At 37.8% G+C, this 14,238-nt stretch overlaps 3 protein-coding genes across 4 annotated transcripts; 2 read left to right on the top strand and 1 right to left on the bottom strand.

Moving 5' to 3' along the window:
- Positions 1–3,970: 3,970 nt before the first annotated feature.
- On the top strand, positions 3,971–7,640 carry LOC103931191 (two-component response regulator-like APRR1). The gene is made up of 6 exons (XM_048587579.1): positions 3,971–4,276; positions 4,789–4,950; positions 5,060–5,193; positions 5,623–5,778; positions 5,907–5,988; positions 6,208–7,640. The coding sequence occupies exons 1-6, from the start codon at positions 4,096–4,098 to the stop codon at positions 7,155–7,157; spliced, it is 1,665 nt and encodes a 554-aa protein (XP_048443536.1). The 5' UTR covers positions 3,971–4,095; the 3' UTR covers positions 7,158–7,640.
- Positions 7,641–7,750: 110 nt separating this feature from the next.
- On the bottom strand, positions 7,751–9,837 carry LOC103931169 (vesicle transport v-SNARE 13-like). 2 transcript variants are annotated; one of them, XM_009340590.2, is made up of 5 exons: positions 9,615–9,837; positions 9,007–9,095; positions 8,551–8,739; positions 8,291–8,461; positions 7,751–8,088 (listed from the first exon to the last, which is right to left on the bottom strand). In XM_009340590.2, the coding sequence occupies exons 1-5, from the start codon at positions 9,709–9,711 to the stop codon at positions 7,936–7,938; spliced, it is 699 nt and encodes a 232-aa protein (XP_009338865.2). In that variant the 5' UTR covers positions 9,712–9,837; the 3' UTR covers positions 7,751–7,935. The 2 variants fall into 2 exon arrangements, with proteins under 2 accessions (XP_009338865.2, XP_009338881.2); XM_009340606.2 differs by having other exon boundaries at positions 9,007–9,065.
- Positions 9,838–10,790: 953 nt separating this feature from the next.
- On the top strand, positions 10,791–13,216 carry LOC103931886 (pentatricopeptide repeat-containing protein At5g61370, mitochondrial). The gene is given in 5 exon segments (XM_048587922.1): positions 10,791–10,836; positions 12,196–12,406; positions 12,408–12,943; positions 12,946–13,026; positions 13,029–13,216. Coding segments are annotated over 5 exon segments (1,062 nt in total).
- Positions 13,217–14,238: the final 1,022 nt, after the last annotated feature.

The raw sequence follows: 14,238 nt of genomic DNA, 5'->3' as shown, positions 1-14,238 counted from the left end.
AGGATCATGATAATTCTTCAATCACATCCGTTTATCGTATTAATGAACATCAGAATGTATTAACTAACAATTAACCACATGGCAAGTGGTGTGTTTCGGCCTCGAATTCACACCCTCTTTTTAATAAAAAAAATAAAATAAAATAAACAATTAACCATATGACACCCAAATAGAACTTGGTTGCTGAAAAATCAGCAGCAACTCTTGCTGCTAGCCAATCATAGATAAACACGTGTTCAAGTAATTGGTTTTTTAATCACAAATTGGACATGTGGCCATCTGTAATTGGCTATCAGCAGAAGCTCCTGTTGATTTTTCAGCAATCAAGTACCATCCATGACACCCTACAATGACGCTAGCTATTAACAAGCGTCATGGAGGGAGTAAGATGACGCAATATAAGAGAAATAATTTGTTTTATTTATATATATATGTTTCACACCTAAAAAGGGGTGTTTGTTCTCATTTACAGAACCTTCATAAAAGGTTAATGAAAAAGGCTTGTGATTGATTAGGACCATTCACCTTTGTTCTTGAGATCTCTAGTTCGAATTCAAAATTATCAAAAACACAAAATGCATTTTCAAGTTTTTAATTTTTATTAATGCTAAATGCTAATACAACCAAAGTAGAGAACATATAATATTATGCTCTCTCCGTACCTTCAACCTTTCTCCTTCCCAGAAGAACCAAACGTCTGTAAGATTTCAATTTCAATGGTTCTATCTCTCAAACCCCTGAAATGTTCATGGCTGCTAAACTACCAAGGCTCCATAAAAATGAATAATCAAGCAACCCCAATAACTCATATTCCATATTTAGAAATTATCGTTGTACCAAGAACTTGGTTCTTCGACCCAAAAACAAAAACAAAACAAAACAAAACATGTATTTACATCAATCTTGGATCAAATTATCCCGATAAAAAATATCAAAGAGCATAAGGAAGTTGCACGGAGAGATCCATGGCAAAATTAACAATTCTGTTTCAATGGAGAGAGTTGGTTTCTACTCCTTTATGGGATCATTATTAGTTCTCTCTCTCCCTATCTTCATCTTGCTCAGGATGGCAGAAGCCCATAAGACGGTTGATGCAGACTTCTTCTGTTGTTTTTTGACAGAGTAGTAAGTTGAACATGATACGCATGGATCATCAGAATGTTCATTGACTATTAGGAAGCTTCGAAGATGGTGTTGAAGGTGTTTTGGGGGGTAAAGATGGCGTGGTTGTACTGATCATCAGATATGTAACCACAGAAGATACTCCAACAATGCCTTTAACAAGTATCTCCTGCATTTAGCGTGAATGTCCCGATCCTTATCTTTCTTCGAGAAATAGGAAGAAACTGAGCTAGTTTTAGTGAGATCAATTTCTGATCGTGCAACTGAGAATGCATGCATGCATCTGCTGAGCTTCCATCCAAGCAACGGTTACATATCGCCTTAGCTATTTTGATCGATAGGGGCAAGTAGGAAAGCTATCTACAACTACAAGTTAATGGTGCTTCGTTAGGCAATAACAGCAGCTCAGCTTCATCCATGTCATGGTGCAGTAAGATGGTCCCAGTCCCCCCAACTCTCAACGTGCGCGATAGATTTACGTCGATTCTTCTTGAAGTTGGCTTAATTGTGAAAGCTTTTCTTTGTTGGGTGAGTTTCCATCTGCCTATTAAGTCAGTGTGTCTTATTGACTACACTTCCTCTTGCATTTATTTTGGCTTCTCCAGCGCACTTGCTGGTGAGTGCATGTATTTGCACCTAGAGCAGTTCGACAGATAGAAAGTTCGAGCAGCAAACCCATTTGGTGAAGAGGGAGTTGGGTGTACTTGGCTTTTGTAATTACTGTTTGATATCAATGGAATTTCCTTGCCGTTTCCGAACTAGACGTACGCTTTTGCCAAACCAGTACAAATCCTCATGGTATTTCGATTTCTGAATTTATCATATTTTGCCTTGTTTTGAACAATTCCATGTGCTTAATGTGCTTGAAATTTGATTTGGTAAAGGATGTGACAGCCACCTGCTTGTGATATCATTTTGTAAGCATGTGGAGCAAAAATCTTGGAGAAGAAGAGTATAGGCTAGCAGATACATCCTCTCCCATGATACACATGCAGGCATCCTGCTTATGTTTTTTATGATTTGAGCGACGGTCCACATTAAACTAGTCTAACTACGGGAATAGAGATTTAAATTTGTGTGTGTAAGGGTATAGCACATTGATCTAGCTAACTTAGCTTATCGCGTTCTGCGCAATACACACTTTGCTTATGACTCACCTAAATGTTCTTCTTTAGTTATGGGGGTTGCTTCTGTTTTGTGGTTAGGATAAGTGGGTAGTGATTTTCATGCTTCCATTTTCTCCTTATGTACTCCTCAATTTTCCGTGAATCTTAATTTTTTTTTTAATTTATTCAATCCAAAAGAAAAACAAGGAGGAGTGCACGAAAAAAAAAAAAAAAAGGGTGGAAAATATGCAAATCAATGTAAAATTACAGTTCGGATTGGTTCCATTCATGCATAAAATTAGTTGTATAATGTGCCAAATTATTAATTTAGTTTTTTTTTTTTTCTTTTGACAAAGGATAGAATTGTATTAATAATCAAATACGAATAGAAACATTTGCATCTTCTGCTAGAACATTAAACAAAAATTCAGGTCCTAATTCATCTCAATCATAGCTCCCTCCATGCTTAAGAATGTATGTCGTCATCGTATGGATTACACGATTGCATTGTCGAGGGGTAAAGATAAACTTCACCGATTAGAATGACTGCATCATATCCCAAATATCAACTAAATAGACCTCCATCAACACATCAGCTTGAATCTCCTTATTTAACATTTGAACCAATCCTTTCAAATCAGACTCCACCTCCAGTACCTCCATGGTAGCATGAAATCCCCTTAAAATACACATCTCCAGCCCATGTCTTATGGCTGCCGCCTCAGCCAGATCTGATGACAAGAAGTACTCCCCACCATTTCCTTTCATTCATAACTAACTAGGAAAATATTACATATTAATGGCTTTCATACAATAACATAGCAATAGTTGAGAAAACTTATTACCATCAAAATTTGAGATTTACGCTCTTCCTTAACATATAATCTTCTCTAGCAAAACCCAAAAAATAATAGAAAAATACTAAGAAGACTTTGTGCTATCTCATACTTTTTTACAAAATGTTTTATAACGTTATCACGAAAATTAACATTAAGCATTGAAGTAACAGAGAGTCCTCACTTTGAGAGAGTATTTCTCAAAATAATATCCAAGAAATAAATAGATTATTATTTTCAATAAAAATAAATAAATAAAATGTGAGTCCTGTTCTAACCTGAAAGGTTGAAACACCCTCACCTTTGGAAAGGGATTCTCTTCGTATCATTTTCGCCTTATCCTCTAAATCAAGGAATCCATACTATAGAAATTTGATTCAACAACTGTAAATCGGGATCCATTTTAAAAATTATAATAACTTCAACTGTTGAATCAAATTTTAATAAATTGGATTCTTTGATTTGATAGAATAAAAGAAAGGAATTCGAAGAGGATCATTTTCCCTTACCTTTTGGCACTTTTGTTTTCTGTCCCCCAACCTTCCACGTCTCCTCCTCTCTATCCTACGCCTAATACTCCCCCACGCGCACGTTAGTGAACCTTACACGTAATATTTATACAGATTTTAGTGAGATTTATTTAAAATTTCACTTTTATTTTCCTGCTAACTTTTCTTTTTTGTTTTTTTCCAACTCCTCGGCTGGTGCTATCGTGCGCCGCTGGTGGCCGGTGAGCCGAACTTGGAACTCTTTTTAAGTAACAATTCTATCGGCTTCTCTCCCGGGGTCAACTCGAATTCCCAACCGTCCGATAAGCTTGCTCGGAGCTGCGATTGTACGGACGGGTTTGGGGTTTGGGGTTTTGACTAAGAAATGGAGTCAGCGCTTGGGATTGGGGATTGGAGACCAGCAAAACCCTGATTTGGGATTCTGATTGGAGCCCTGGAGATGGAGCGGTGAGTATTTTGGTTGGATTTATGAAGGTTTTGTAGGATCGGAGAGTTTGCCTGGGGTTTTTGGTGGGTTTTGCTATGGAGCTGAATTTGAACAGAGAGTCTGAAGCTGATGGCAGTGGCGGCGGCGGCGTTTGTGGCGTCGGTGGTGGTGCTGATGGGTTCATCGACAGGAGCAGGGTGAGGATTTTACTCTGCGATAACAACGAGTACAGTTCAGAAGAGGTTTTCACGCTTCTTGTGAAATGCTCTTACCAGGGTATGAACGTATTTTATTTTTGTAAAAGTTCATTACTTTGATCGTATCTTCCTATTTGAAGTTTGGAAATTGTTAGAGCTTATCATTTGTTTGGTTGCTAAGAAAATGGAGTGAGAATTGCGAAAGAAAGGCCAAATTTTTAACTTTTTGATGATCTGAGAAAAAAAAACAAGTTGGAGTCGCATTTTCTGTTGCTTTGTGCTGTTTTTTGTTTTCAATCTACAAAGATAAAGTGCACTGAATTGATCCCAATTACGGTATGTGATAACGTGAATTGTTTGTCGTTGCGGATGTTTGATCGTTTCTAACTTTCTCGAGTTTCCAAACGAATCCTTTAGAGTTTAGGTGAAATATGGTGTGAATATATTCAAATAAGTAAATGTTTGTGAAAAGTAATGCTAAACATGCGACCGGTTGAAATAAGAATTTTGAACAGTAAGGTTTAGAAAAACCAATGCAATTGAAGATGATTTGTGTGCTCAATTCTGACTCTCGATTTCATTGCTTTACAGTTATTTCCGTGAAGTCTCCTCGACAAGTGATTGATGCATTGAATGCAGAGGGGCCTGATATTGATCTCATACTTGCCGAAGTTGACCTTCCTATGCGCAAAGGCATGAAAATGTTGAAGTACATCACACGGGATAGAGAGTTAAGGCGCATTCCTGTAATCAGTAAGCATGTCTTATCCTATTGTTTCCATTTTCTTTCAATGATAAATGTTTCATGTTAAGGAAAATTATTGTATTAACCTCACTGCTGATCCTTTTTTTTTTGGGTCAGTGATGTCGGCACAAGATGAGGTCTCTACTGTTGTTAAGTGCTTGAAGCTTGGAGCAGCTGACTATCTTGTAAAGCCTTTACGCACTAATGAGCTTCTGAACTTGTGGACACACATGTGGAGAAGAAGGCGCATGGTTTGTTTGCACGACTTTAATGCTTTTGTTTCTGAGCTGTTCTTCGAATTACCCCTTGCTTTATCAAAATCTTTCTCGATAGAAATAAACACAATAGGGATGCCTAGCAAGCTAGCAGGTTAGAAGTGACCGTCATGTAGGAGTTGATGTTTCATTTGGGCTGTTAGTATCTTTATATGACCCTTTTAGGTGGATTTACTATCTTGGATAGTTCAGAACAAAGCATGCAATCAAATTACTTGGCTTCTCACTTCTCAGCCTTCTCACTTCTAAAGCTAAAGTTCGTACTCTTTTAGTTGAATGTACTCTCGTGTATGTAATACCTCTTTTTTTCAAGTTCCTCATCCCTAACTGATGCATGTGCACTAGGATACTACTATGTCCTCTCAAATTAGTAACTAAAACATTTTTATTTTATGTATTTGGCAGCTTGGGCTAGCAGAGAAGAACCTTATAAATTATGTTGATCTGGTGATATCAGACCCTAGCCGATCTAATACGAACAGTACTACTTTATTCTCGGATGAAACAGATGATAAATTGGGCAATGCAGAGACTGGAACCCCAGCTCCTGAGGAAGATAAGGTGACTGTTTACTATTTATAATTTACTTTTTGAAGATGAGTTTTTTTTGTTGGGATATAATATTAACTTAATATTTATTATATATAGAGTTAAAGCATGATCGTTAATTAATTAATTTTATTTTTTAGTCTACTCCTGTCATGGAGCTTCCAGTCGAGAATATATCAGAATTTCGGCCCGATGTTCCAGGAATAAGTGACCGGCAAACTGGTGAGCCACTTGTGACTTTGAGAAATTTTGTTGTATCGTGTCTTGAACACGTGTTCACTTGAAACACCATCATGTATGGCTAATACTATTGTGTCATTCATTCGACTTCACTAATTTGAGTAAGGCAAAAACCTATCTTTAAGAAGAATAGTTTTTCAGTATGACATTTTCATCTTTTACACAAATAACTTTTTCCATTTTCTCTGATTATATTCTTAGGAAAGTTTTTATCTGCCCCAAAGAAGAGCGAACTGAAGATTGGCGTTGGCAAGTCATCTGCCTTCTTTACGTATGTGAAATCAAGCGAACTAAAAATCAATCCTCAGGTGGTTGCACATATTGAAGACATTGCCCCTGAAAATTTGAGGATGGAAGAGAAACATGAAGAATGTGTTCACCAAGTGGTTGATGATCCCCAAGTACACGGAAATGGAGAGGCGTGGGAAAGCAACTCACAGGGAGATGACTTGCCAAGCAGTAACAGTATCCCAGATTCTCTTTCTTTGGAGAGGTCTAGTACCCCGTCTGGATCAATGGAACTTCAAAATCAGAGGAGTTTTGAGGAAGACAGATCCTCTCTGGTGCCTGCACATCCAAGAAATGAACCTCAACATGATTTTTCTGGCCTACCTACCCAAGCCGCCTATCAATATTATATGTCGGGGGCTGTCAATCAAGTTATGATGTCATCGTCACCCGAAGTTTATCAAAAGAATCTGCATGACATGAAAAATCATGCTATGATGCCACAATACAATCATTTTCCACACTGCCCTCCACACCCAAATGGGATGGCTTCGTTCCCCTATTATGGTGCATGCTTGCAACCTGGTCAACAAATGCCGAATGCTCAGCCATGGCCATCATTTGGAAGTTCAGCATCCACTGAAGTGAATCTAAATAAGGTTGACAGAAGGGAGGCAGCATTGATTAAATTTAGGCAAAAAAGAAAGGAGCGGTGTTTTGATAAAAGGATCAGGTATGTAAATAGAAAGAAACTTGCCGAAAGGAGACCTCGTGTGCGGGGACAATTTGTGGGGAAGTTAAATGGTGTAAATGTGGATCTTAACGGCGAGCCTGCTTCTGTTGAAGATGATGAGGAGGAGGATGAAAGGGATGACGAGGAGCTTGCGCCAAGGGATTCCTCCCTGGAAGAAGGTGCTTCTTGATAGGAAGTGATTGTATTTGGTTACGTGGGAGAATCATAAGAGTTGAATCCCTTTTCATTACGGAAGTTCCTGCATCCCTTAATGTTACCTATATGGATGAGTGGGGATTGTTGTTGCATGGTTCAATTGAAGTATACTGGGTGCATCGTCGTATTGGTTGGACATTGATCAAGGGTTCAAGCTACTGGTTCTATTTCAGTAATCAAAGATGAGATCATCGTAAAGTATCCCGCCGTCCATCTTCTTGAGTTACAGAATAACCCAACAGACACTCGGTGTGGAGCTCTCGAGGTCGGGAGCCTTTCATCCTTGATTCATCCATGTCCGAAATCCAAACCGGAATGGAGCTCATCTTCCGAATTTTTCTGTCGAGAAGTTTTAGATTTAAACAATGACTTAAACAGGAGTACGGTGTTTTCTCTTCTTATTAGCATATGGAATTTTATGGTAATTTTTGTGAAAGTTTTGAAGATTTATTGTGCCTCTTTCCTTCTTTGACGTAAAAAGTATAGTTTGCAGAACAGAAGACACATTTGTGACTTCCCGAAAGGCGGCCTCTGTGCTCCCCTGATACACGGTCTACCCTGTTTTCTCCGGCCAACCCCGGCCACTCTGTTCGTCTCAAACGAATCCATGGCTGCTTTCATTCATTCCAACACCAAATTTTGCAAAGATATAACGAAAAGACAGCTCTGTTTGCCCTTTGCCCGAATCAACCAGAAACGATATCCAATAACATACACACCAATATCAGAGTGAAATTCCAGACCAATATTAGCTAGCGCGTAATCTTAAGATAAAGGATAAACAAGATTGCAACGGCAAAGACTCCGATGATGGAGCCGACAATCCATTTGTTCCTGTTCATACTCCTCGTCATGGCGGTCAGCACCTTCTTGCTCTTGCTGATACTTTCATCCGCCCCGTGGAGCTGGCAACACAAAGAAACGAAATTAGGGTTACCACCCCGACAATCTCATTTTCTCGTTAGCCTAATTCATCGGAGATTATCTAATGTAACCGTGGATATATCCCCCTCGTCCTATATCTCTAGTCACGTCAGCAACAAGCATATGCTTTCCAGGGAAAATGACACAAAGCAAAAAGAGGAGGTACAGGCATAACAGACATACTGTATTGTGAGCATTTAGAAGTGACTGGCGTTGTTGGTGCAAATCTTGGAGGATTGAGACCCCAAGCTCCTCGGTTTCCAGCATTGCTCTTCTACTCTCCTTGATTCTGTCCGTCGACTGATTTAACATGTCGGTCGTCATCAACAATCTTCCTCGTTGATCGTTAGATGTCTGCCACATAACCAAAACATCCTATGAACAAGAACCCTTGACAAGCTAACACGCATTGAAAGAGGTAAGGTAAAGAGATGATGCATTACCGTCAAGGAATCTGCCATTCCGGGCTCCAACAGCTTGTCCCGAGCTGCGAAATTCACGACAGGTGATGCGATTCTCTTCAGTTGGCTCTTCAAATTGTTCAAATCAACCTTGTATTCTCTTAGCTTGGCAAGAAGAGCAGCCTTCACACTTGGTTGCAAACTCCTTGCCTCAAGGTCCATTTTCCTCAGCTGGATAAGTTCTCCAACATGGCATAAATCATCAATCTAATATCATAAACAGAAGAAAACTTGGGTACGGTTGCTAGACCACGAAATCCGTAGAGCACCTCTCACAAAAAGCACAAGACCCTGTGTTTGGATTTCACCAGAGCCTACGTTGGTCCCATATGATGTGAGAGCTGCCCTAATCAGACAACCGTACTAAAGTTTTTCTACGTAAACACAACAAACATGAAACATCTAAACCATGGATTTTAACTGGAGTTAGTGCCATACCAAAGTATCTGCATCCTCTAATCCAGCTTTTACCTCTGAAATTATCTGCTTTTTTTTCTCTGCAAAGCAAGAATTCACATGAGCACCATCTGCATTCCAAAGTCTCTCATAAGCACCACCTTTTATGTAATTCTAAAGTCTATCGTTGATCGTTTTATGTTACAAATTTTCAAATTGAACCAAAAAATAAAAACAACAAACAAATGCATGATGAATCCAACCAACACTCTATGTTTGAATTACAATTCAATATTTTTTTTATTGCACCCGACATTAGCAGTTGACCGCTGACGGACCCGAATGCATGTGTCATGCATCATATTCTTATCAAACTCAAAAGAAAAGTGAAAAACAAATGCATCTTTTATTTAGATATATACTGCTCCAGCCAACTATTCTTGTTTACCAGGAACGAGTATCTGACATGGTAAAACAAGTTTAAAATTACTGCTCTAATTAACTGACATAATTCACGTTTGAAAATCTAGTTATCATGCATTGTACACAACTATCAATACTCCTCTAAAAACAAAAGAAAAGGAGAATTATATAAAATAAAATAAAAATAAAAAAAATAATTGCATTTCATTATTCAGAGATTTTACCACCTCCTCCATCCACGGCGGTGGCAGCCGTGCACTTGCTTGAGAGATTAGCTGAGAGCTCGCAGTATTGGCGCTCGTACCCCTCAAACACCTCACTCATCCTTCTCGATCTCGATTCCACCGCCTACCCAATTCTCCTGGATCCGATTAGTGCCTAAATTTATCAACTTTCTGTTAATCAAGCTCTGAAAATTGAACCAGTTTTCAATTTAAGACAAACTGATCGAATTTGAGCTTTTGCATGGCTGGGAGTTTGCGAATGTTCCCATCATGCCCTTGGTTGTTGCGTTGGATTACGTACAAGGGACGGGTATTGACGTGTCGTTACATACATGGATATACAATAATAAAATTTCATTTTAATCCCTAAGGAAGATTACTTTTTCAATAATACGGTATGTAAAATTAAAAACTAAAAACAGTCCACCATGTCAGATTATAATATTTCATATCACATTTAATGATTTTTTTATTTATAAATTTATGGAATTTTTGGTTTCCCTATTTACCCTTATTTCTCACTTAAAATCAATTAGAGAAACAAATATATAATTAACTTTCCAAGAATGCTTAAGTAACTAGATCCATAATTAACATGATCGCAATAACAATAACATTACCATAAACCTCCATGTGTTATTCCAATTAAAAACCCCAAAAAACTCAAAAACAAAAAATCATGTTGTATTCGGAAGAAAGAAGGAAAAAGGGACTTTTGGATGCCAAATTGACAGTGAATTCAAAGAAAAATGAAAAAAACAATACACATAGAGAAAATGGAATGTGAAATCACAATCTAATTGACCGTACCGAATTGATCGGACCTACACTATATAGTACCTAGCCGACCGTACCGAATAAATAGGACCTATTTGACAGTATCTAAATGAACAATTTTGTATGTAGAACAATATAGTGCACCTATATTCTCTATGCATTCGTTTTTGTTTTTATAGTTTTGGATTCAATAAATTAAAAATGAATCCTAAGATAAGTGAAAAGAACAATTTTGTATGTAGAGAAAATGGAATGTGAAATCACAACCTAATTGACCGTATCAAATTGATCGGGCCTAAAATATATAATGTACCTAATTTATCAGACCTAGTGAACTAAAACATAAAAAATACAAATCGTAACAAATTGATCTTACCATATCTATCGAACCTAAACTATATAATGTACCTAATTGACCGTACCGAAACTATCGGACATAAATTAGTGCATTCTTGTAAATAATTGTAGACAAAAATGATGGCATTCTTGTAAATAGTAGTAAAACTTGTGGTTTTATTATAAGTGACATCATGGTGCATTAAAATGAATGATCTTTTTTTGATATTGAAAACCTTCCGAGTTATATTCTAAAAATCATTTTTGACAAACCCTTATCTCTAAAATCCCCCATATTATTTTGTTGAAAATTTTTATTTGAACTCATATAATCTCTTTCTACACCCAACTTAAACTTTAAATGTGAATTGTCTTTCTTATCCTATTGCATAATTACCATCAAGTACACGATAAGATTAACAATAAAACTAAAATTTATCAATAAACTCACATGCAATAATTAAACCCTAGTTTCACACAATGTTTATCCTACGTTCATTCCGGCTAAAACCCTAAGAGCTCATATAGAGAAAACAAACTTTTTTATTTATTTATTTTATTTATCAATGGATAGTGATTTTGAAGTTTTAAATCCTCAAACTAAGGTATGAATTGATTTATGCAATTTTTTTCGTTTGATTTCAATTTTTTTGGAGTTGAGAATGTGAGTTTTTAAGTTTCAATTCACAACCATCAACGCTGAAAGTTGAAAAGATGAGTTGTAAATGGTGGCGAAGCCATTTGGTTTCCTCGAATCCACTCCATTAGCAAGGTTGAAAATCTAGGGCTAACCTAAAGTAATAAGGGTTTGCTACCACTTAAGAAGGTAAATGAGCATGTTGTTTGCTAACACTTACCTTAGATCATGGAATAATTGAAAATTGGTTCATTAGGAGGCAGCAGGTACCACAGCAAAGAGACACTAAAATACAAACAAATTAGCTAGCAACAATAGCCATGGGAGCCGTAGTGATGTACGCTGCAGCTCCAGCAATGGGGCACATCATCGTAAGAATTTATATTAATTTCTACACATAATAATGTTGTACTACAACAATTACGACGTAAATACCTTAATGAAAGCAGGCCGTACGAATTTATGCTTATGCAATTTGGGATTAAAGAGATATTAGTTCTTTAATAAAAATGATTCAATTGGAATTTTATTTTCTAAATGGATGTAAAGAAAAATTTACATGTTGAATTGAGTTTGTGAGGGTAGATTAGGTAGTAAACTTGAGTTTAAAGAGATATTATTATTTTAGTTAAAAATAATATGGGTGTAGAGAGTAAGTTTGGTGTCAGCTAACGGGCGATGTTGGGGCTGAGCTTTTTATAATGCACTCCAAGTGTTGGACGGATTTCCTGTATTGATATCGAAATGGCAGCGGCTTTTGCTGCAGAATGCAGTCAGTGGTCGGAATCTCAACGCTTTTTCGTGTTTTTACTCCTCGACAGAGTTTCCTGTGTAGCATTGTTTCGAGTGCAATTGGCGGTCTGGATGATTTGGAATCGAGCCTAAATAAACTTACTGCTTCCTTAACATCATCACTTGTGACCCAAGTAATCGATTCTTGCAAAAACGAAGCACCCACTAGAAGAATGCTAAGGTTTTTTTCCTGGTGTCATAAGAATTTGGGTTATGGTTTGTAAGAGAAGGACTACAATTTTGGCATTCGGGTTTGAGGACCACACGGCAGCGAACATTTTACTCTCTGATATTGTGAAGGCCGGCTGCGCAATGGCAGCTTAAACTTTTGGTCTTGTTGCTGAGGCATTGGTGAAGTTGGGGAAGGAAGATGAGGAATTGGGTATGTTTAAGAACTTGGACAAGTACAAGTGATCTCGAGACGGTGTTACAGTCACTGCCAGTGTCAATGCGCTTTGCGCTTGAGGGCACGTTAAAAGTGCAGAAGGGGTTGTTTTGAACCACAGGGATAAGATTGCCGGTATATAGCCTTGCATTTATAAAAGTCTTTTGCATGGATGGTCTGTGCAGGAGAATGTGAAGGAAGCAAGAAGAATCATCAAAGAAATGAAGTCGATCGGGATTATGCCAGACTTGTTTTGCTACAACACATTCCTTCGGAGGCCTTTGCGTGAGAACTTTAAGCGCAATTCGTCTGGACTTGTTCCCGAAGCGCTAAATGTTATGATTGAGATGAGGTCTTATAGCATTTTTCCAAATTCCATTAGTTACAATATATTGCTTTGGGCGTATATTGTCCGGTTTATGATGCGTTGATTCCCAAGTTTTGTAGGGGAGGGGACCTTGAAAAGGGTAGAGAGCTTTGGGATGAAGCCGTATTACTCTTAGCTGCTCGAGCGATTTGTTGGACCCTTCGATCACTGAGGTTTTCAAGCCAGCAAGGAATGAGGAAAAACTCCGACTTATAGAATGCACCAATGCAAAGGCTGAGGTGAAAGTTAGAAGGAGGACCGGGAAGACAAAGCAGACGAAGAAGAAGAGAGATTTTAAGGGGGAATACTGAAGAAGAAACAGAAATCCGCCGCGACTTAATTGGTATGCCTGTAACTTGTGCAACTGTTGTTTTAGTTTTCTCATTTGATGTTTTGTTGCCTTATACACTTATTTGAACCCTTGGCCAAATGGATTGAATTAGACTTGGGAAGCGGGAATTCGAACTTTGGACCTCTTCCAACATCGAATCGAGAAGTATCACTAGACTAATAGCTGGTCAGTTGAATTTGATGAGGTTGGTGAACCATATAGTTTTTAGTGGCCAAAAACTTATGGTGAAGCGTTAGAGAAATTTAGGAGACTTGAGAGGTATGTGAATCAAAATTTTTTTCTTTCGATATCTTCACATTTTTGTCACGTTTGTAAACTCTGATAATTCACCGCATTGAGTAAGATTGATTTGGCTGAATTAATTATTAACCCTTTATTTAGTTGGTTGAATCCAAATTCCAAGTCTTTCCACCTAACTCAGAGCACTTCTGCAAGATTGCACTTTTATTAGGAATATCCGATCTTTGCCGGATCCTCTTTGTGAGGATCATGAAAATCTGTTAATCGTGTCCATTCATCGTACATTGTATGGTTAAAAATTATTTTAAATATTTTTATTTAAAACTAAGCACAAACAGTATTCGACAAAAACTGATCACACAATGTATAATGAACGAACACGATTCACTGATTCTCAAAATCCTCACCAAAAGGATCTGGAGAGAATCCTGCTGGTTTTATTAGATTACTTGGGGCGGCTCTAATAAAATTTAAATCAAAAGGCTAAATTGCACAAAGTCGTATGTGGTGTCGGTTTATGTACCCTTGTGGTTAAGCTCGCTGCCAATCTCAGTCCAAATCAAAGTTTCCATCCGATTCACTTCAACTTCGACCAAATGTGTGCATCACTTTAAGTGCCAAAAGGGTCATTCCAAACCTTGCTGAAGAGTCAAACGAGCTTTAGATGGCTTAAGGTAACCTTTCTACCCTTTGCACCTTGTATCGTGGCACGCACGACAGATTCTTTTATGTACTTAATTT

Source organism: the organism of the source record quoted next, unplaced genomic scaffold (genome assembly GCF_019419815.1).
Source record: "Pyrus x bretschneideri cultivar Hongxiangsu unplaced genomic scaffold, Pyrus_bretschneideri_v1 Contig27, whole genome shotgun sequence".
Classification (NCBI taxonomy): domain Eukaryota; kingdom Viridiplantae; phylum Streptophyta; class Magnoliopsida; order Rosales; family Rosaceae; genus Pyrus; species Pyrus x bretschneideri.
The sequence above is the reverse complement of the archived record's forward strand: the minus strand, read 5'-3'. Positions and strand labels throughout refer to the sequence as shown.

Excerpts from the sequence above, each read along its gene's own strand:
- LOC103931169 (XM_009340590.2), bottom strand. The coding sequence starts at position 9,711 with ATGAGTGAGGTGTTTGAGGGGTACGAGCGCCAATACTGCGAGCTCTCA. Across the intron at positions 9,096-9,614 it reads CACCGCCGTGGATGGAGGAG|ATGGTGCTCATGTGAATTCT; the intron begins GTGGTAAAATCT and ends TTTGGAATGCAG. Across the intron at positions 8,089-8,290 it reads TTCTAAATGCTCACAATACA|CTCCACGGGGCGGATGAAAG; the intron begins GTATGTCTGTTA and ends TTGTGTTGCCAG.
- LOC103931191 (XM_048587579.1), top strand. The coding sequence starts at position 4,096 with ATGGAGCTGAATTTGAACAGAGAGTCTGAAGCTGATGGCAGTGGCGGC. Across the intron at positions 5,194-5,622 it reads TGTGGAGAAGAAGGCGCATG|CTTGGGCTAGCAGAGAAGAA; the intron begins GTTTGTTTGCAC and ends TGTATTTGGCAG. Across the intron at positions 5,779-5,906 it reads CAGCTCCTGAGGAAGATAAG|TCTACTCCTGTCATGGAGCT; the intron begins GTGACTGTTTAC and ends TTTATTTTTTAG.